The 22,613-nt window shown below is 40.5% G+C and overlaps 1 protein-coding gene and 1 long non-coding RNA gene across 2 annotated transcripts in view; one reads left to right on the top strand and one right to left on the bottom strand.

The window, feature by feature from the left end:
* Window positions 1-9,701: 9,701 nt before the first annotated feature.
* On the top strand, window positions 9,702-15,399 carry LOC123639465. The gene is made up of 4 exons (XR_006735735.1): window positions 9,702-9,756; window positions 11,375-11,434; window positions 14,299-14,452; window positions 14,718-15,399. It is a non-coding gene; the product is annotated as an uncharacterized LOC123639465 (long non-coding RNA).
* Window positions 15,400-18,807: 3,408 nt separating this feature from the next.
* Window positions 18,808-22,613, bottom strand: part of POC1B (POC1 centriolar protein B) — a 93,787-nt gene continuing 89,981 nt past the window's right edge. The window contains exons 12-13 of the mRNA XM_045553271.1: window positions 22,429-22,506; window positions 18,808-18,853 (exon numbers count right to left, since the gene is read on the bottom strand). Of these exons, the coding sequence (XP_045409227.1) occupies window positions 22,471-22,506 (36 nt within the window). The 3' untranslated portion in view covers window positions 18,808-18,853; window positions 22,429-22,470. The remainder of the gene's footprint in view (window positions 18,854-22,428; window positions 22,507-22,613) is intronic.

Genomic DNA, 22,613 nt, shown 5'->3' with positions numbered 1-22,613 from the left:
CTCCGTGACTGTGCAGACTCCCTTCACGCATACGACCTCACTTGGTCCTGTGAGGGCTGAGCAGGTGTTATCCTGATTTTACAGATGGGAAAACTGAGGCCCAGAGGACTTGCCCAAGTGCACTCAGCTAGCTTAGGTGTGGCTAGAACTAGGCCTTCCCCTTCCCTGGTCAACACCACGACCCTCGCTTCTCCCCGCCCCCCTACCTCATTGGTGTCTTTCATATGTTACAAAGTGCTCTGCTGCTGTGGATTTGATTGGGAGTAGCCATAATATTTTTTAAAATTCAATTAATTAATTAATTATTTTTTAAAATTTCAGAGTATTATGGGGGTACAAACGCTTCAGTTACATAAATTGCCTTTGCACCACCCAACAAGCATGCCCATCCCCCATAGCCATCATATTTTGACTGGGAAACAGAACATTCCCCCAACATACACACACACTACTAGAAAGCACACATTCCTGTGATTTGCTACCATCTTTGTCAAAACAAAAATTATATTTTTTAAGCCTTTTTGTAGGGGGGGGAGGGGGGGTGTTTGGAGTTTTTTTTGTTTGTTTGTTTTTCTTTTTAGTCTGGCTCAGACCATTCAGGAAAAGAACCAAATTTCTGGTAGCATTTGTTCCTTAGCATGGATAGCCATAGGAAGCAATCCAGAGAGGATACAAGACCTAATCATTGTTTTGCATCAAAAACACTAGAAGCAGGAATATTGATGCCCTGTTAACAACAGCAACCTCTGAATTCATAACAGTGAGAGTCTCAGTCTTCCATGACCCACTTGCCTGATTCATCCATCCCTATAAAAATGGATCAGTTTAGTGAGGACAGGATGAAAACCACATATAAATAAGCCTTTTATAATAATATGGCCTCCACTAATGAAAGCTAACATTTATCTACTACTTATTATAAGCTAGGCTCTATACTAAGAGTTTCATGTAATTATCTCATTGAATCTTTACCTCACCCTTTTGGGTCAGTGCTATTATTATAACCATTTTGCAAATCAGGAAATTAAACCTCCAGAATGTTAACTGTTTTGCCCAACCATATATAGCTACATGGTGGTAGAACTAGTATTTGAAACCAGGGCCATCCGACTATGGAATTCTCCTTCCTAATCATTGTTCTAATTGGGGGCACAGATTATTAGAGTTAGACCTTAGTTGAACTTCCTGCTCTAGACATGAGGAAGAGAGGCCCTGGCAGATTAAGGATCTGCTTAAAGTCACATGCTGTGTCTTCACCCACAGAATGAGACTTGCTTCCTCATTGCCTCTCCCAGCTAAGAAAAGCTGGAATGAGTCTTTTGGTATTTGCCTATAAATTTACAGAGGAATATCTTTTAAGAGTTTGAGTAGAGAATATCCATGCTATGTTAAGTGGAATCTTGACAAACTTGTACTCACGAACCCAATTATGGGGTTATCTATTAAATCATAAGAAACATTTCTAAGCATTTGCAAACTAGCCATATTCCAGTAGGAATCTCAATTCCACCTGGCTCTGTTCTGATAAGAGCAAACCTGGAGCAATATCTGTTTCATAATAGTATATTTATCACAAGCTTTCAGGGGAGTCATCTTTGAAAACCTCATAAACAGGAAGTTAACTGCTATAATAAGCTGATGGTGATAGTGCAGGTTTTATTACTTTTGTTTTCATTGCTTTTCTTCTCTTTTTAAGAGTTCAACAAAACACACTGAATGTTAACAATCCATTAGCTCTAAAGGAAACATTTTTAGCTCAAGAAAATTCCTTTTTCCTCCCAAATCTGAACCTGTAAACACAAAAGCTCTTTGTCTTATAAAAATACTTAGCATGAGTTGTTTCCACAAGATTAGCCCCATTGATCTGAAGCACCTGTGTTTCTAGAAAATGTAGCGCATTATCAATTTTTAACATTTGTCCAGGAAGCTGTGCTTGGATTAATGTTATTTATCCAGCTGGGTATACGGACCAGGACAGAGAAGATCAAAGTAGCTGGGGATTGTGTAACATCTAAGATTGGCCCTGATAATCAATCAAGCCTGCAGCATATGGACCTGATTACAAAACACCATCTTATATGTTCCTCCAGGATGCTGATAAAGGGGAAGGCAGTGCTAACTATAATGGCCATAACCCACTTCAAGGATTCCTGGGATCCTTTTTTAAGGTCATTCCGTTGTTATGCTTAGTTTTCCAGATGGTGAGCACACAGAAGGCACAAGGTGAAAATCCTAACATGCAATTTGCATCAATGAGGCGCTTGGGGTAAAGAGAAGAAATAAAAAGGGGTGTGGGAGGAGGTGAGTGGAACTGTGTGTGCCACCCCCAGGTGGGCCCGCTCTGGGCGGTGGGGGGCGGGGAGGAAGGCTGTGCAACTGCATCCGCATTCCTGTCCCCTCTGCCTGCTGTCACTGCAGTGGGAGGAAGGCAGCGAGGAGCACACAGGAGACACTCATTAGAGGAAACAGCTCCTTCGGTCCTAGCGTTTAACCTCGGGTGTTCAGTGAACACACTGAGACTGGCGGGGAGAGGGGCCAAACGGGAAGAGGAAAAATACAAGATGATTTGGCAAGAAAGGCAAAAAGGGAAAGAGCCCTGGAAAGTTTAAAAAGAAAAATAAAATCAAAACCCAAAACCACAGGCTGCCCTTACCTGAGAAGTGAGAAAGTGAAGGAAGCAATTTAAACTAGAACAATGCAAAAGGGGCAGGCAGAGCGGGAGCTCCCACCGCCTTCCCCAGAAGGACTGCAGGGGTGGGAGGATCCATCCAAACCGGGCAGCGCCAGGCTTGGCACAGGACTGCTCTCAATGACGCCTGGCCTCGCGCAGCTGCTTGGAAAGGCGCCTGCACAAAGGTAGGAGGGAAAGGATTGCAGAGAACCTGCTGGCATGCCTCTTCCCTTTCTGAGTCTGAATGCTTCTCAGAGAACTTGAAAGGCTGATGGCTAAATTTAATCAGGGTTAAATCACTGAAATGAAGATGATGTTCTTATGCAACACAAACGAGAAGTGATTCTGCCACTGCTTTCCCTACAAGGTAATGAATGGTACAGGCTCCTAGGAGCAGCCCAGCAGTTTGGTAATGTTATGGATTCAGGGGAGGCAGGAAATGTGAAAGTCTGGTTCACTGCTAATATTGTCTTCTGGGGATTTCGGCCTGTAGGTTAAGCAGGCAGGGTTCTACAGCTGGCATTGTGAAATGACCAAGCACTTGCTCACTCTCAGTTCAGTAAAATTCTTGGTACATGGCATCCTAACTGCATTCTATATTTAAGACAGACGTTTTCTCTAAGGACTCCAAATGCTTGCTGCAAAGGAGCTTGCATAAACAACCAGGGACTTGGACTGAATGAAACATTAGTTTGTTTCAGGGTAGTTTGGCAACCTGATTGTGTGCCAGTTTTGTCATTTTAGAAAATGCACAGGTCCAGTTCTGATTCAGACTGGCTTACCACCTGGTTTATTTTTCTTTAAAAATAAACATTAAGTCAACAGTGATAAGACATGTATGTTCGATATGATGTGGTAAGAAGGGCACTTTACCTTTTTAGTTGTCCTTCCAAACACCCATAACATCTGTCTAGCCGTGAGAAAACATAAGATAAACCCAAACTGAACAACATTCTATAAATTACCTCACCAGTACTCCTCAAGGTTACCTAAAACAAGGAAAGTCTGAAAAACTGTCACAGCCTAGAGGAGCCTAAAGAGGCATGATAACTAAATGGAATGTGGTCCCCTGGATGGGATCCTGGAACAGCAAAGGACATTAGGGAAAAACTAAGAAAATCTGAATATAGTATGGACTGCAGTCAATAATAATGTATCAGTTTTGGTCCCTTAGTTGGGACAAATGTACCATACTAAGATGTTAACAATAGGCAAACTGGATGTGGAATATATGGAAACCTTCTGTACTTGCTTCCTAACTTTTCTATGAATTTAAGCTATTTTAAGTTAAATTTTTATTAAAAAATAAACGTCAAAAGTTAGTTTGGCTGATGGTTCTGTAAAACCAAGAATTTGAGTCCATTTCAGGTTTCCATTTGTGGTTGGTTTAGACTCCTGTTCCCAGTGTCTCATTATTTTTGATATTTTACCAAGAGGAAAATTGAAACATAAAGATAGAGCTGAACATAAGTTGTAGGGTGATGAGATAAAAGAGAATTTCTCTTCTAGAACTCATTTACCTGGTTCTCCACTCAAGCACCTGGCCTCTGGACCTTGCCCAACTACCTTCTGCCAAGATGCTGGCTAATAAATGAGTTTCTGGTGTTACCTTTTTAAGGGTTTATATATATATATATTTTTTTTTGAGACACAGTCTCGCTCTGTTGCCCGGGCTAGAGTGAGTGCCATGGCGTCAGCCTAGCTCACAGCAACCTCAAACTCCTGGGCTTAAGCGATCCTTCTGCCTCAGCCTCCCGAGTAGCTGGGACTACAGGCATGTGCCACCATGCCTGGCTAATTTTTTCTATATATATATATTTTTTAGTTGTCCAGATAATTTATTTCTATTTTTAGTAGAGACGGGGTCTCACTCTTGCTCAGGCTGGTCTCGAACTCCTGACCTCGAGCGATCCACCCACCTCGGCCTCCCAGAGTGCTAGGATTACAGGCATGAGCCACCATGCCCAGCCAGGTTTATATATTGTAATAGGATATTTTGGAGAAGGAAAATGGGTGCTGAAGGATAATTTCATAGTGGTGGAATTTCCAACAAAGAAGATGGTTTCATTGATCCTCAAGCCATTTCTACTTATTGGGTCAGGTGCCTACTCAAACGACATGGGGTCAGCCAGTTACTACTAGGGCAGTGGCCACAAATTCTCATGCTTAAGGTCATGACTTCCTGGAGATGATTGGGAATAATGTGACTTCTCATCTCAAGCATATAAGATACAGTCAGTGTGGGAGTGAGTCATAGAGTCAGTGATAGCGGGAGGCCAGCCTCTGATGACCTGTACCTTGCTTTTTGGTCTTTAATAACTTGAGACATTGCTGCCAGCTATCTAACCAAACTCTGCAACTGCGGTAATGAGAAATGATGTACTCTGGACTCAAAGTCCTGCGTTCGAGTCCCCATTTCCAAGTTTGCCATTTCCTGGCTGTGTGGCCGAGGTCAGGCTACTTAATCTTACTAATCTTCAAGTTTGTCATCAGGAACAAGTCTGATAATTATCCTGCCTTGAAGGATCGCTGCAAAGGTTAACTAGGTTGAGTGTGTGAGGGCCCCTCGCCCAGTGTCCGGGATGCAGTAAGTGCTGGGCAAATGTTCTTTCCTCTTCCCCTCCTTCCTTTCTCACAGAGCCAGGACAGCGGGGACAGGCACAGCCCGGGCAGCTCAGCCTCTTTCACAAACGGCTCTCTCTGTTCTCACTAGATTAGCATTTCTAATAGGATCAAGAATTCTCCTAATTCATTGATTATTAATCCTGAGGTTTGCAAATAATCTCTTCTGACTTGTGCAGAGCCAAGAGCTTAATGCTCTTTCAGGGTTTACATTTATTTATGATTATTTTGTTGTTTTTCAGTGGAGAGGTCCAATTTTATCCCACCAGAAATTGTCTAGGTGGCTCTCTTGCTGGACAATTAAAGTTCGTTGAGCCCAGGAGCTTTGCGAAGTAGACACTAAAAGAGGATTGTTTAAAACAAGACAGGCACTGGTCCGCTAATAGGATGCCTTGCAGCAAAAGATGCCACTACTGAGAGTCTCTCGGTGGAACTGTGGGAACAAATCAGCAAGGAATAAGGCACCTAAGAAAGCTAAAAGCATTGGGAAGAAGAGAAAATAGAAGAGGAGGCAGCCAGGTAAGGTCAACAAGAAGAGATCCCTCCACACAGGGTCCGGAGGTGAAAATGCTGGGGAAAGCTTTTTCTGAAACTCAGACTCTGAAGATGAGGGAACTTGGAAGGGAAAGATTTCCCAACATACAGGTCACTTATATTTCTGAATGGCAGCCACCTTCACGGTACATGTGTTTCTGTTATTAATACAAGTGTATCAGGTGTGTCTGTTACACACCTGGCCTAAGAGGGTGGCCTGTGGGGACTGTACAGTTTCCCTCTGACATAAGAAAGCTTTTGTCTCTCTGTGCACCAAGCCAGCATTAAAGTAAAATGACCAGACGTTTATTATTATCATTATTATTATTCACAATCTGCATTATTACATCACAGTGACAACTGTCAGGCAATCCCATTTGGGCCACACATGAGTTTGAGGAATTCCAGAGCATTCCATATTTGACCCAAAGGAGTCTTCTGAAACAGGTGGGAAAAAGAAATGAATGTTCATGGTTTTACTACCAAGTGTCCTTTGCTATATTATTTTAGAAAACTTTTTAATAAAACAGTTATAACTGTGGTGGAAAATTTTGAAAATGAGGACCAGTTAAATAAATGAATAAATACCACCCATTATCTCATTAACTGAGGATAAGGCGACTAACATTGCTGTTTTCTATTTCTTTTAAAGTTAGGTTTACATTTTCAATACAAAAGTATAATAGAAAATGTGAAAAATAGAAAAAAGAAGAAGAGAATTCATAATTATTCCACCTTAACTACTATCGTAATTTGGGTATATTTTTTCCTTAGATTCTTTTTGATCTCTGTGAGTAATAGTCCTCCTTTAACATGGTGGCAATCAAACTTTATAAACAAATTTAGTATCGTGACACTTTTCACCTGACATTGTCACAAGGTTTTTCAGGGTTACAAGTTTTCTCTTCAAAAATTTTCATTTCTAAACAGTGCCCTAATATCACATAGTCACAATATTGCTTATGTTAAATTATTCCCCTATAGTTGGGATTCAGTTGGTTTTCAGATTTTGTTATTAGAAATATCATTATGTCAATAGTATTACCATAATAAATTTTTTTTTTTTTTTTTTTTTTTTTGGAGACAGGGTCTCACGTTGTTGCTCAGACATGAGGGCAGTGGCATGATCATAGCTCACTGCAATTTCCAACTCCTGGGCTCAAGTGATCCTCCTGCCTCAGCCTCCTGAGTAGCTGGGACTACAGGTGCACACCACTACGCCCAGCTAATTTTTCTGTTCTTTGTAGAGATGGGGGTCTCGATATATTGCTCAGGCTGGTTTTGACCTCAAGTGATCCTCCTGCCTCGGCCTCCCAAAGTGCTGGGATTACAAACATGAGCCACCACACCACACCCTATTACTATTTTTAAAAGATCCTGGAAGTGGTATGATTATTATCTCAACTTGTTTCTATTTATATAACAAACATTTATTGAGTGCCTTGATATATGCAGGGTGCTGGGACATCTAACTGAGTAAGATATAGACCCTGTACTCAGGAGATTGTAGTCATATAGTGGAGACATACTTATACAATACATTTTAATTCACCTTGAAAAGTACTATAGTAGAAGTAAGTGCCAGGATCTACTATACAGAAATCATTTGCACTGTACTTGGCACATAGTGCTCAATAACCAAATGTTCATGATGATGACTGTAGATACCACATTTCTGATAGAATCATTTAAATGCCAGTTTCCATGATCCACATTTATAGAAAAATAAGAGAGCAACAAAGAGTTTTCCTTGAATTATAAAAATCAATGATAACCCATGTGTCTGGGCAATGCCAACAAATGGCAAAGATTATCAAATCCCTTCTAATCACTAAGACAAAGTTCCCCGTAGAACAGAAACTACTTCCACAGTGATGTTCTGATGTCATGCCAGCCCAGCTCAAATGCTGTCACAGAATGACTCTGCTCTTCTACCTATGACATGGGTCCCATAGAGCTATTTTCAGATAAGAGGTAAGTTAATTTAGTTACACTTTCTATTTCTTAAGATAAGAAAATACTCATATAACTTTGGGAACCAGGACAGAGAAGGGAACTCTAAAATTTTCCACAGGTAGGATTTTTTGCATTTAATTCCTGATTCCCACCACTGCCTTCAGCAGCCAGGTCCACAGACCTGAACAATGGTTAATGTTTAGAAAGGTACAGCATGCTCTGGTTAACAGCTCTGCTCATTTCCTCTTCCTGATGGTGCTGCTGCGATTGCAGGACTCAAGTAAGGGCTTTTCATTACATGAGAATACACGAGAAATGATGCTCAAGTCATAACAAATGTGAGATTAAATTTGCTTGAAGATAAGGAAGTTGCAGCCTTAAGGAAAAACTTGAATTGGCTTGGACCTCTGCAAGGGCAGGTTTACTGTAGTTTGTGGAAATAAACCACAGCTACCACTGAAATATGTGTAAGGATTTCAGACAGGAAATGAAGGAAATGCTGCATTAAAATGAAAGCACAGCAGGATTTAAATAAGCCGAATATAAATTCTCTGGTGAGAATTTGATCAGGGCACTGTCGGCATTGGCTCGCCCTCTCATCTACAGTAGTGGAAAGAATTACATGGTCTGCCCGTCAAATCCAGAATACAAAGTGCTCTCAGTCCTCCCACTATCCTCCTTCCTCTTTATTACTCCCATTTCTCATTAATCCCCCGTATGATGTTCCAGGAGAGCCAGCTCAGTGCAGCTACTGACATTTCCCAGAAATGATATGCCCAGTCTTCTTCCTACCAATCCAATTCGTTCTACTCCCTTCAAACTTTATTCAGAGCTCAACTCATCTGAGAAGCTTTTCCTGATGACCTTACGGTCATTCCTTGTCATTGCAAACCCTCAGCAGTTGTTTGTCGATTGATTTGCTCACTGACTGTGTATTTACTTGTGCCTGGCTTGGTGCTGGGGCTACACCGATGAGTAAATCCCAGTCACTGCCCTCATGGAGGTCACAGTTCACATGAAAAAACAATCCTAATAAAATGTGATAAGGGCAATGGTTGAGATAGGCATGCGGAAACACAAAGACATTCATCTTCTGGGATACCAGAAGGCTTCCTAGAAAAGCTGATGTCAGGGTTGAGTTTTCTGGGATGAGTAGACTTTGGGCAGGTGAGGGGTGGGGCAGGTGGTGCGGTAGGTGGTGGGCCAGGAACAGAGGAGATGGGCCCTGTGTGCCCTGTTATGCTTGGGTGTATTAGAAGCTTTCACTTGATGAGAAGTTCTCCGAATTTGGGTTCTTTTCCTACAGTTGACTTAAAAGCTCTTCCAGAGACCATGTTCTATTTTGCATTCTTCCCTATGAGTCTGTTATAGTCCCCAGTGATCTCAAAGACTGTGATTCACCATCCTGGGAAATACGTTGCCAACTCACTGACAACCTCCCGGCCACTCTGGCCGCCAGGGCTAACAAGACTCTATGTGGCCACGGAAAGATGTGTCATGCTTTCAGCCACAAGCCTTTCATCAGCTGTCGGGATAGACCCAGGACGACATGCTGGTCTGACCAAAGTAGGCACGTGCTGAGTGGGGAAACTATGCAAACGACATACCCAGAAGTTCCCCCATCAAATACCATCTCGCTACTATTTCATATTCTTAGACTTTGCTAGGATAATTTAAATCTGACATTCAAGAAGCTCTACACCAATATTTCTATTAAGATTTCATTGGATAATAATAAAAGCCACTAAGTAAGTTTGGAATGAATTTTCTAATCGTCCTACAGAAAGTAATCATTTTTAAAAATTAAGATCTCAAAATTGATGTGATTGATACTTTCTATTGATGTGGTTGCTACCTCAAAAGTTGCCGACTCTGGATGATTTGCTGTCCTCCCTTATACATCTGATTTTATTTAAAGGTGGAATATTTAGTGGACAAACAAGCCAGTGTCTCTGGAGCGTTTGAGAGCTTTGGTGAGTCCCTTTGCTTCATAGTGAGAAAGGTTGAGGTTGAGGGTGAGTATGTGTGCATCGTTTCCAGCCTCGTATTTGGCCCCTAGGTAAACAGACCTCCACATTTCCAGGCTGCCAAATTGCCATCTTTCATGGATGGTTAAATCCCAATCCCTCCCCAGCCACCTGGGGTCAGGGGTGGAGGAGGGAGGAGAGGTAGAACAACAACAACACCACGGTAAACTCAAACCCCCAGAAAGATAGAAAAAAAGCACCAAGCCAGTTTTCAGGCTCTTTTCTTCCAAAGCTGTTACTTCAAGGTTATGGCTTGAAAATTACAGAGGAGGCAGCTTTCCACCTGAGCCCTCCTTAATGGAAACAGTCAGGATCTAGCCTGCCTCTGGAAAGAAGAAAAGAAAATCCTGGAACATGAAGCCAGCTGGAGAATTTTGGTCACTGAACAGCAAAGCTTTTAGAACTATCACGTAAAATACATGGGAACTTTGTTTCCAATCAGCCAGCAGCCGGGCCTAAATCATATTTGAGTGTGAAAGTGAAACTAATGGCCTGTTTTAAATTCCCCAAGTAGAGTTTCCAAACCCTGGTGGTGTAATAACAAGCAAACACCCCACAGATGAGACAGTTAAGTAAAAGCCACTGCCAAACCCAAGGATGCATCACCGAGGAGGAAGAAAGGCAAGTAGTAGTTCCTTATTCTGTTAAACTTCACAGTGCCCAGGTCAAGTAAGCTATTTCCAGCACATTAGAAGAACTTGTATGTGAATACTTAGGGAAAGGAAATCCCGTATGTCTCGAGTGGCTTTTACTCCAAGCCTCTGTGTTCTTATTCATTGATTAGCGGTATTAATACTTGACTCAAAAGATAGTTAAAAAGATGACATGAGGTCAGATTTTCAAGTCCTCACATAGTAGACACCTAAAGGCAATTTGCTTTCTCCTTTACTTCTGCTGTTGTGACTCCTTGTCAGTTGGTTATGTAACCAACTCGTGATGTTTCTTTGTTCACCTTTCCTTTCCTGGCACGGTCTTGAAAACTCACACCGAAAACAGAAATCTTGTCTGATATGCCACAGAGGCTGTGCACAGTGGGTGTTCAGTGGATATTTGTTTCTTACCCGCAACGAACCGCTTCACTCTCTTCCAACTTTTCCTCCCTCCCAGTCACATGCCAAGGATGATGGGAAAGGGTAAGATGGTTTTCAGTGCTTCAGTGGCCTTTGCCCACATTTAAAAACAACAGTCCAACGGGAATGGAGCTAAAAGGGGGAAGGTATTTCTTAACATATGTTGACCTAATTAAGGGACAATGCTTGAATTTCCCAACCAGGACAGCATTACTGGAGAGATTACCCTCTAAATGGCTTTTTAAGTATAGTCCCGGCAAAATGTAAGTTCAAAGCAAGTAGATATCTAAGAGGGCATTTTCCAGATAACTCCATAAGCTTTACTGAACATAGCTCTCTAATCTGTTGCAAAATACCAGCACCCTTGCAGCTGCCTTATTGATACCATCAGCCACCGGGCAGGGAACATTTAGGGAGATTTGAACTGCTGTAGATAGACGTCTATGGACAGATTCAGAAAGACATTCCAGATTACCCACTTTTTCATTTCACAGATGAGCAAGCTGAAGCTGGAGCAGTTATGATCTGCCCAAGATCACAAGGCTAGTTAAATGGTGAGTGAGATGGATGAACCCATGTCTAAAGGCTTCGAGATCTATCCATTTATTTTTTAAAAGTTTATTAAATGCCTACCACATGCCTAGTGCGTTGGAGAGACAAAGATGAGCATGACACGGTTTTCACACTCAGGGAGTGTACATCCTAAGAGGGAATGAGAGAAAAGAAACAGCGGTACAGCAACGCAGGGTGATGGATGTGGAGAATACTGTGAGCACTAGGACTAGGGTAAGGAGAGTGAGGCACCCACTTCAAGTCCGAAATTTAAAGAAACATTAAAAACTCAGTAATCAACATAAAGAATAGTACCAAGATAAAAACAGTATCATCAGTATTACTGCTTTTTCCTTTTGGCTCAGGCTCTAACATAGCTCAGCAACACTATTGCCGATCTTGTCTTCATGTAATGTTTTAATATTTTGTTTATGATAAATTTTTGCATTCATTTTGATTGCTTAAAATAGTGCATTAAAATATTCTTTATCTTGATCACTGAGTTTTTTGGTGCCTCCTTAAAACCTCCCCCAAATTTTACGATTAGACAAAGGCCTCACTTTTGTCTCTGGGAGAATCTGACAGAGGCCAGGGTAGGGCTGGGAGGAAAAGAAGAGCCTTTTGTGTGTGTTCCAGCAGAGGTACGAGGTTTTTCATCCTGGTTCCAGGAGGCCTACAGAGCAGCTCCACCTTGATCTGTTTTGTCCGTTACCATTTTTTTTTTTTTGGTAATGGCTTGTTGTAGTCCTTGTTTGGAAGAAAGAAATTCTCAGGTTTAAAAATGTTTGGAAAGTTCTTACAATAATAAGAAAATGTTAGATTCAAATACAAAAAGGCCATTGCATATATCTTGGGATTTGAGCATCACTGGGGCAGGGGGAAGAGTAAATAGACGAAGCAGACAGGGCAGAAAGGTGCAAAGAGGTATGCTAGATGCCGACGGTCCCACCAAGGATGGAATGGGTTTCAGAGCTCAGCTGCTTTGCTTTCCCCCAACCTGTCTCTGCGGAGCCCTGCCAGCAAACTCGTTCCACAGCACATTTGCTCGCTTCACTAGACCCAGTGGCTTTCATTCCCCCTCTTTGTCCACCGGGGAGAGGGACTACAAGGATAATTTTCAAAAAACTGACTATCACGAGAGAGAGTCGGCTTTTCTTAGACAAAATGCTTAAGAATATGGAGAAAGAGGATGGCAGAGCCAGAGAAAGCAAATATCTCAGAAATGATTCCTAAAATTGAATAAATCCAGCTGGACATGTTTCAGGGCCACCAAACTTTCACTTGGCAACACCACCTCTGGGAATTTTTCTTAAGGAAACGGTTGAGGAACTTTGCCTGGATGTTCACTGGCAGGACTGTTTGTAAGAGCAAGAAGTTAGAAACAAATCTAAGAGCCTCACAATAGCAAACTGGTTATAGTTCACCAGTTTATAAATATGAACCAGTGCAGCCTTTCCAGTGTATACACTGACATTGGAAACTATTGACCATACATTTAGAAGAAAAAGTTCCCATGTTTGTTAAAAAAAAACTTATTTGTGTATCCACATCTCTATCTGTGTGTATCTGTGTGTTTTGGATTGGTAATCCTTATTGGGATGGATTATGGATTGCCCATTCTTTCTGTTGACTGTATTTTCTGATTTTTCTATAATAAGCAGAATGAGAAATTGGTGATGAGGAAAACAACTAAAAACCTGCTGTTTCTGTGCTGTGTGGCTGCTTTAGGTTTTTTTATGACTCTCAAGATGTCCTGCAGCCTGCTTTGTATACGCTCAGCCTGCTCTGAGCCCCCTAAATGCCAAGCAAACCCTGGTAATGCCATAGGTCAGCTATATCGCCATCAGCCACACCATTACTACTAAAACTACCCCAACTAAAAATAATGTGATATTTTATCTGTGTGATAATTAATTTAAACTACTTTAATATAAGTAGTTTGCACGTGTAGGCATTATCTCTAATCAACTCAAGCAGCGATTAATTAGCATATGAAGCAACTGAATCTAAATCAGCTTCTTACAGCTGGTTAGTTAAAGCATATGGAGTATGCTCCATGCCTCAGGATAGTTAGTTAGCATAAAGAAATGTTAGAAATAATGTTTTATGGGTTAAGTTGTGAGCTAGCGGTGGTGAGATGGGACCCATTGCCCTTGCAGGGGCAAGGGTGTGAATTGGGTGGGCCCAGCAGCCCATGCCCACTCTAGTGGGCTCTCTTAGCTCTGGGTGTCTCCTCGCCACGCAGGATCCTCTTGCTTGATCCAACTCAAATGCCGCCTGTACAGACCTGCTGTGCGTATGTCAACAAGTCTGCTTCCCACTACCCTTTCCTGCAGGACACTGGTTGGCACACACCGCGGCAAGAGGGAGCTGTCCAGAGCCAAAATGAGTGCTTGTTCCTGCCTGCCTGCTAGCATGTGTTCATGTGTTTGCCCTATTTGTTCTGAGACTTGCTTGGATTGTGACACACCAACTGGTTTGGATCAAATAACACCTACTGGCCTGTTAAGAGGAAACTACCAGCATTTACCGGAAAGAACCTTGATAACTGTTGGCTAGATTGGTTTAGGCCATTTGCTACGAATCAAAATAATACTATTCTTTGATATGTATAATGTGCATTGTCTCAGTAGTATATAAAATGGACGTAAAATCAAAATATTTAGAGAATTTTGCTACTTTTATTGATCTGTTGTGTATCATTGAAGTTTAAGTAGTGTGCTATGACACTGCTGTGAGACAGGCCGCGGCCACCCCTCCTTTAACCAGATCGCTGCCCGAGTCCCTGCTGCACAGAGATTCTGCTACGGCCTCTCCCAGGGGATGCTGAGTGCTCCTTAGGAGGCCCCCTGCCTTGTCTCCACAGTGCGCCACTTCCTGGGAATTGGCTTCTCCAGAATCTGAATTTCCAGCCCCAAGTTGGCACTTCTCTGACCATTTGCAACGTGTGCATTATCAATGTTTGAATTACACTGGAGAACTCTGGAGGTTAAAACTGATTCATGCAAATGGATATCTCAGTAAGTAGTAGAAACATGACCTAGAATAATCTCATGGGTTGATGTCACATAAACATGTTTCATAATCTGTTTAACAGTAAACTTGATACTTCCTGAATGTCTGCCCTAGCACACCCTTTTCTGATAGAAGAGAGAAAAAAAGATCATATTTTTCTTCCCTTTCATAATCAAGGAAATTATTAAACTGAGAAAATCTGATTGTGCTCAGTTATACACTTTCTTGTGCTCTGCTTTTCACCCTGTGTTTTTTCATCTTCTTGTGCAGGGCCAGAGAGAAAGCAACTCTCATACTTGGAATGGTGGCATTTATCCTCAAATGTATTGCTTTAAATACACCTGCCTGACTCTGACCAGAGAGCAAAGTGAACTTCACTGTTAAGGGGACAAATTGACATTACGTGTCTTCTGATTGACACACTGAGAACACAGCGCCACTCCTGCGATCTCCCTGGCCAAGTCATAAGGAAGCATCACAGGAACCCAAATTGAGGGGATTCTACAAAATTATTGGCATCCAGTCTTCAAAAACATTGAAGTCATGAAAGACAAGAAAAGTTTGCAGAATCATTCCAGATTGAAGAAGACTGAAGAGACAGCAAAAGCAAATGTACACACGATCCTAGATTGGATTAAAAAACGGGAGAAACAAATCACTTCTATACATATTGGAACAATAGCTGAATTGGGATGGGTGGATTAGATGGTGATACTGTATCAATGTCAACTTTCTGCTTTTGATAGGTGAATTTTGATTAAGTAGGAGAATGTCTTTGTCTTTTAGGAAATTCACTCTGACATTTCTTGTGGTACTGGGGGTATCATGTCTCCAACTTTCAACTGTTTCAGGAAAATAGATTGCTGATAGATAAATAATGATAATGCAAAAGTGGCAAAATGTCAGCAACCGGGGAACCTGAGCAAAAGGTACAAGGCAGTTCTTTGTATTATTCTTGCATCTTTTCTGTAAATTTGAAATTATTACAAAATAAAACATTAAAAAAAACTGTTAAAGTGCATCACGAGGCAAGTTACTTACTGTTACTTACCATTACTATTACAATGAAACTGCTATTTCCATAACACACATTGCAAATACAGTGCATCTATATCTATTTTGAGGAATTTTGAGCCTCAAGAAACTCTTAGAAATGTCAGGTTCTGATTCTTCTCTGAGGCAGGTATCAGAGCAGAGGTAGGCTTTGAAGGGTCACCCATATCCCAAAGTGACTGCAAAAAATTTCAAACCTGGCCAGGCACGGTGGCTCACACACATAATCCTAGTACTTTGGTAGATCAAAGCAGGAGGATCTCTTGAGGCCAAGAATTCGAGACCAGCCTAAGACACATAGGGACACCCCATCTCTATAAAAAATATAAAAATTAGCCAGGCAAGGTGGTGCATGCCTGTAGTCCCAGCTACTCGGGAGGCTGAGGCAGGAGGATCACTTGAGCCCAGGAGTTGGAGGCTGCAGTGAGCTATGATGATGCCACTGCACTCTAGCTCGGGGAAGAGAGTGAGACCTGTCTCCAAAAAAATAATTTTTTTTTTCAAACTCAGTATGCCTCTAAGGTTGATTTAAGAGCATAGCAAGCACTGGGTAATTAGGAGAAGGCCTAAAGAAACTTCATCTCTTTTCCAAAAAGCTTACGAGCTCTTCCTGGGTTGCCACAGTTGAAATTCTTGCCTTTATTTTCACATATGTCCTTCTAAAAATTACTGCAGTATGTGAAATAAACCAAATGCATCCGTAATCCTTGACCCCACAGGAATTGAACTAATGGTTGTTACATTCTCCAGGTGTTCTCTTCTTCAGGCTAATGATCTCCAAACGTTTAAACCATCCTTATAAGATGGCTTCCAATCTCTTCCCTTCTCTACTTCCCATCATCTCCCACTGCCTCTCGCTAAATTTCTAGGTCCTACCTCCTCACCCCCAATAATCAGCATCGCCAGCGAAGCAGATCAAATGGCAACCCATACTGAGCATTGTGCTGTGTGTCCTCCAGCACAGGCAGAACACTTTTATGATATCAAACACGTACCTTCCCATTTTTGAACGATCAGAGTAAAGGTTTCCCTACTTCATCAGCTCCATGGAACCCAAGGATTGTTAGAACCAAACTTGTGAAAATGAACTAAAATGTTTGATTGTCTGCATGTTCTTGAAGGGAATACGATGTGGAGTCCTCTGTTGATCTTCTGACTGGCCCCCTTCATTGGATGAGAAAATCAAAAGTCTTGGCTCTTATTTCAAGTTGTAGTTGCTTAAACCAGAAGGATGTTGTTTGATGAGGTATCTAAACATGGGTTCAAGTTCCATGTTTTGTTTGTTTGTTTTTTTATTTTTTTGTCACTTGAGGTTAGAATTTTGCCTGGCATTTTCATGTATCTGGGTTCAAGACTGAAAGTCCTGAAAATCTTCTTGAGCCACCAGAAGACTTGCCCTCACATCTCATCAGGGTGGAGGCACGTGGCCGGTCTGAGTTACCAGGGAGGCAGGGAAGCGAGTGTCTGGCAAAGGGCAGTGGGATTATCGTGAACAGGCAAAGTGTCTCTTTCAAAGTGTTTAGAATTTTTAAAAATAGAGTTTTATTTTATTTCAAAAGTTAATACATACTGTTAGAAGAAAGTTTGGAAAATAGGAAAAAAAAGATTTCATAATGCCACTACCTACCCAAAGACTTTTCTCGATGCACTGTTTTAGCACTGCTCTACTCATATTGCACGTAGAGTGTGGTTTCCTTTTTTCTTTTTCCATTTAATATACGATACCTTAAGGCTCTACGGCTTTTGAAATCTATTCACCATTTTGAAATAAATTGTACACTAAAGGAGGCAGCATAGAACAGCAGAGAGAGGACTGGCTAGAGAGTGAAGGGATGGTGTTTGTGGCCTTGGTTCTCACATTGATCCATTACTGTATTTCCATTTCCTCAAAATAGAGAAACACGTTTCCTTAGGTTCACCATGCCTGAGTCTACAAGATCATGAGAGCTGAGTCTCATGACACACGAGTCACCCTGTGACTTAACAGAGCAGGTGAGGACCACAGAGACAAGCGGGCCAGGTGAACTGGAGGTTGTTGCCGTGTGAGACTGGATGTCAGATATAAAATAATATCATATATAACATATGACATGTAATGTAATACCAGGTCTTCCAAGTTTTCAACAAAAGCCAGAAATCTAGATTTTCATGTGAAACTGTTTGATTTTTAAATATTGGCATGTAATTTGAAAACCAAACCAAAACAGATCACTGCAGAGGCCAAACAGCACATGTTTACTGAGTGTCGTGTCGTAACTCCAGCTAACCCAGCAGCCAACTTGATCCACGCTGGGGAAAGGACGTACAGGAAGGACGTACAGGAGGGGGTTAAGAAGAGCTGCTTATAAGACATACTGACTATACAGCACCTGAATTGTTACAATGAGTCTCACACATCACATGATTATGTTAATGGTGAATAAACATAGTCTAGGACTTTATCCTCTCTAGTTTTTTATATCGACAGTATAATTACCTCCCATTGCCAATTCCAAAATGCCTCTGGGAATAAGCTGAGCTTTGATGTACTGCTCTCTTGAATAAGTTTGTGCTGTATTGGAAACAACTAAGTCGGGACCCTCCTAGACCTCAACTCCTTTTACATCTATTTTTTTAGTGATCACATCTGATTCAACATCAAGGCATATGTCTTTTGCCTTCATCACCGAGTTTAAGGTGAAAATGAAAACGAAAATGAAGAAAGTCTTAGACAGGTGTTCCCTTGAAAAAGAACTGCCACCTCAAGCAGTTTATTCTTTTCCTCCCACCCTCAGTGTTGCATCTTTAATCTCTCCTTTTCAGAGAGAGAATGATCAGCATCACCACTTGTGAGATTCTGACTCTCGCTAGCTGACTGCAGTGCAGAAAGGGGATTTAACAACTTTGAACTTTTCGTGTGATTTTTTGCCTTTGACACAGTTGTTATTAGAGTTCTGAAAAAGCAACAGCCCCCTGCAAGAACATCAGGTTTCTAAATGATCTATCTTCTCACAGACCTTGATATTCAATCCAGGTGTAGGAATAAACAGTATAGCCCTCGGGTTCTATCCTCTGGGCTTGGAAAGGCTTCAGTGAAATTCTATAGCAAAAGGCCCAGGCGCTTCCCCTGACTTTCTCTTTGTTCTACTACCTTTTTATCTCTGAAAAGCGAAGGGATTTCCTCTGGGGATTAAGCAGAGGAAACAACTTAAGATAGTGATAGTATTTCATTAGAATTAAGAGATGCGAAAAGCCATCTTAAGAGGTCCTTTTCCCCAACCTTGGGCTGTTCCTCTCTGTATCCAGCATCCAGCTGCACCGATGCCTGCCCCACTGAGGTTTCTCATTCTTTTTTCTCTTGGCCACAGGAATATCTGGGGCAAACAGTAGTGATTTCTTAAGTAAGACAGAAGGGTGTCTCATCCAAAAGTGATACATGCTGACTTTTTTTCCTATTGCTTTGTATTTTTCAAAAGTTTTTACATGCACTATTTTGTTAACACCAAAGTGTTTTAAAATAAATATCTAAAAATCAATAGGTGCCTCTCTCATCCTGGCATGTCTCGGTTTTGAGTCCATGAAAGGATCAGAGGGAGAAGCAGACAGATGATTACTTTTCTTAATGATAGATCTTAGGTGCTACTGTACTAATGAGATGAAAGCAAAGAGTTACCTGTTCACAGAAGGCCTCTGGGTTTTCAAGATGTCCAATGTGCTACTCTATAAATTTGTTCTACTCACACTTTTTATTTCAAATGAAAAATCTGTGGAAGGGTTAAGTTTGACAGCTAAGGGAAAGAATTTGTGTCCAAGCAGTTATAAACATGCAACCCTACATAGCCATCTCCTGTCAACACAAGGCTAGATAAAATACATATATATATTTAGCTGCTATTCAAAAGCCATTACAAATTCATGAAACAAATAATAACATAAATCATGTTTCTATTAGATTTGTTATTCAAATTTTTACATTCTGATTTGTGGCTGACCTTTACTTTAAAAATATTCAATGGTAACCTGAATAACCAAATTCTAAGGTAACCATGTTTTTAATTACTTTCGAAGCAAAACAAGGTTTTTTTCCTTTTGATTAATGATTAAACTTTTCAAAGAGGCAATTACTTTTCACATTTCTTACTTTAATTTTGTTATTTTTCTTTCACTTATGATTGCTCTTTCCATTTTGAGGGCGATGCTTAGTTCATACTTTGATTGCTTTGGCAGTATCCCATTTAATTTGACATATTGCATTTTTATTTTTATTTTAAAACACTTTTTATTACATGCTGGTGTTGTCTCTCTGGCCTAAATATTATTTGGTGGAGTTTAAGTTTCCTTTTTCATATTTTCTGTGTGATTGAACATTTTACTATATTTTGTTATTTCTAATTTTATGATGTACTTTCTGGATATATGACGTACAGAGTTTTGACTAATACTTACATCATGTGGTCCAGAACATGGTCAATCTTTCTTTTTTATCTTGGGCAAAGAAAGTGAATTTGTTTATACTTCCATGTAGTTGTTTGCACATGTTAAATCTGCCTTATTCATTTTGTGTAATTTTGTGTCATGTGAATTAACTAAATTCTACTTATGAAACTTTGATATTCCCAATCAGGTGTTGCACTTCTGCCAATTTTTCATATTCATGGTACTTTTTGCTTTATAAGTTTAGCATTTTTAGATGCTCAAGTTATTTCTATTTCTTTTGTTGTGAAACCTATTATGAGAAGAATCTCAAATCAAGCTTTTATTTTTAATAGGAACACATTTGACATTTGATCACAAAGAAAACGCAACTAATGTACTTTACCAAGAAAAAAGTAGTTGTGCACACACCCCTTCCCCCACCCTGCCCATTAACCTCTGCCTCTTGGCAAGCCGTTGACCTGTTTTCCTAGTAAGCTCAGGCTGCAATTGTGTTACCTGGCTGAGTCACAGTTGGGGCTTATGGAGGACAACCTGGCAATTACACTGTGTTCCTAGATTCAACGTCCATTCATAAATCCTCTGGTGCATGAAGTCTAAAACCTCGTGACTCGCTAAGGCAAAAAGTTGTATAAGCTGAAGCATAAATCAATGGTATAATTTCAATTAAAAATCTACTATAGACCCACCTGTTTTTATTATTAAATTTTGAGTTGATCATAATTATTTGTCAATAACCTCCAAATATTAGAATCATTTTTTTTCTTTCAGCAGATGTCTACCCAGGGGCAGATGGTTTATCTTACAATCCTCTTAGTTGCATAGGATTCATGGTAATAACAGCCTCCAAGTTTGCTCTACACATAAATGAAATGTTAAGTGAGGATCTCTACTATCTTGTCTATAGAGAAAAGGCAGTAAGCAAAGAATATAATACCTGTTCTCCAGATGGTCAAAGGGCAAGGATAGTATGGATTTCAGACAAGTCTTTTTCTTAATGACACATACTTGATTCACATTCCAAACCCTTCCCCCACTTCTGGCTTTTGCCTTGCCTTTATTTAGGATAATTATGACATTAGTATAACATAGTATATTAGTATACTATATACTAATATATTAGTATAATAAAGCCAAACTACTTTTGGCTTTAAGTGAAGCAAAGACCAATGTTCTAGAAACACTTGAATAAACAAAAATGTTTATTTATTCAATAACTAATTGTTGAACTCCTCCTATGAACCAGGCGGTAGGTAATATCAAGCAGTGGAGGGGGATGGAGATGACAGGGAGTGGGGGCATGTTTGCCCCCATAAATGGAGTCCCTTCCACCCAGCCCTAGTTTATTGCTGCCATGGAGGAATGCAGGCCCAATAATTGCTGATCTTTTGATTTCCCAATAGAAGCCAGAGATCAAAATATTAACATAAAATCTCCAACTTGTAAATATCAGCAGGTAAATAAAAAATTTTTTTAAATTCTATGAGCCAAGTGAAACTCAGCAGCCGGATTGGATTTCAGTTCATCCCACAGGCAAGTGGCTTGCTCTGTCTCTACAGGCAATGAATACCTTATGTTTGTGTTAATATTTCAAATCCTTAGTAAAACCCAGAGGCACTATCATATAAATAATCACAGACAGTTAGAAAGGTAAAGCATATCGGATTTACCTTCTTTGTACGTTGTAGTTTTTAAGTACACTCTGTAAACACTGATTATTGAATAAATAAAATCTTCCCTAAGCTTATTTTTCAATATTCCACCAAAGTTCACTAATGAACTTCCTGAACTATTTTCTTCTGTACTATTTAAAGGAATTAATCTTCCAGATTAAAATAAGAAGTAATCTATTTGCAAATGGGATGCAAACTAATCTTTGGTATGCTAAAATAATTTACTGGGAGACCATTAGACAGAGGCAGCCCTAGCACCGAGTTCCTATGTAAGCAAACCAAAAGCAGACAGAGTAAGCATCGTATCCTAGAAGACCAAATTTAAGCTTAACCAATCAGGAGCCACCAACTAACTTCTAACTAGGGACTTTAGGGTTACTGTTTCACTTGAACCAATCAAATATCTTCTGTCTTATTTCCTCAAACACTTTTTAAAAGTTTTCCCCTCACCCTCCCTTTGGTGGAGCCCAAACTTTGTAGTTTGGCACTGCCAGATTCATCTGTCACTGCTGCTCAAAGAAACTTTAAAATTTTAATGTGCCTCAGTTTATCTTTTAACAGGTGCATCAGGCTAATGAGAACTTACCTGTTTAGAAAGCCTCTAAAACCATTATCATCTACTTTAACAACTTGAATTCAAGTCTAAGAGAAATATTTAAGCAGCTAGGAAGACAGCTATTGAGAAACTCTATCAGGGTGAGTTATATTTCATTTGGTTGAACCGTATTCTCCATGAAGGAAATGGTAGTATCCAATGATGTGGCTGAAGATTAATATGGCTCCTTGAGTGATTTTCCCCTATCACAGATATCCTGAGGACTTACCACAGCTCAGCCACTCACCTGAAATTTCGTTTCTGGAAATGGGCTGCTGAGGCATTCTGCTCAGGAATCAACCACAGTTGAAAAGCCTCTTCGGGGCTAGAGGAGGAAAAAACCTGTAGCTTAGACGTTGTTTTCATATATTCACACAATAGATGCCGCGTGCCTACTACACGCTGGGAACTGTTCTCAGCCCTAAGATCCAT

The sequence above is a fragment of the Lemur catta genome, chromosome 6, assembly GCF_020740605.2.
Source record: "Lemur catta isolate mLemCat1 chromosome 6, mLemCat1.pri, whole genome shotgun sequence".
Lineage (NCBI taxonomy): Eukaryota > Metazoa > Chordata > Mammalia > Primates > Lemuridae > Lemur > Lemur catta.
Note: the sequence above shows the minus strand (reverse complement) of the source record. Positions and strands in the feature narration are given on the sequence as shown.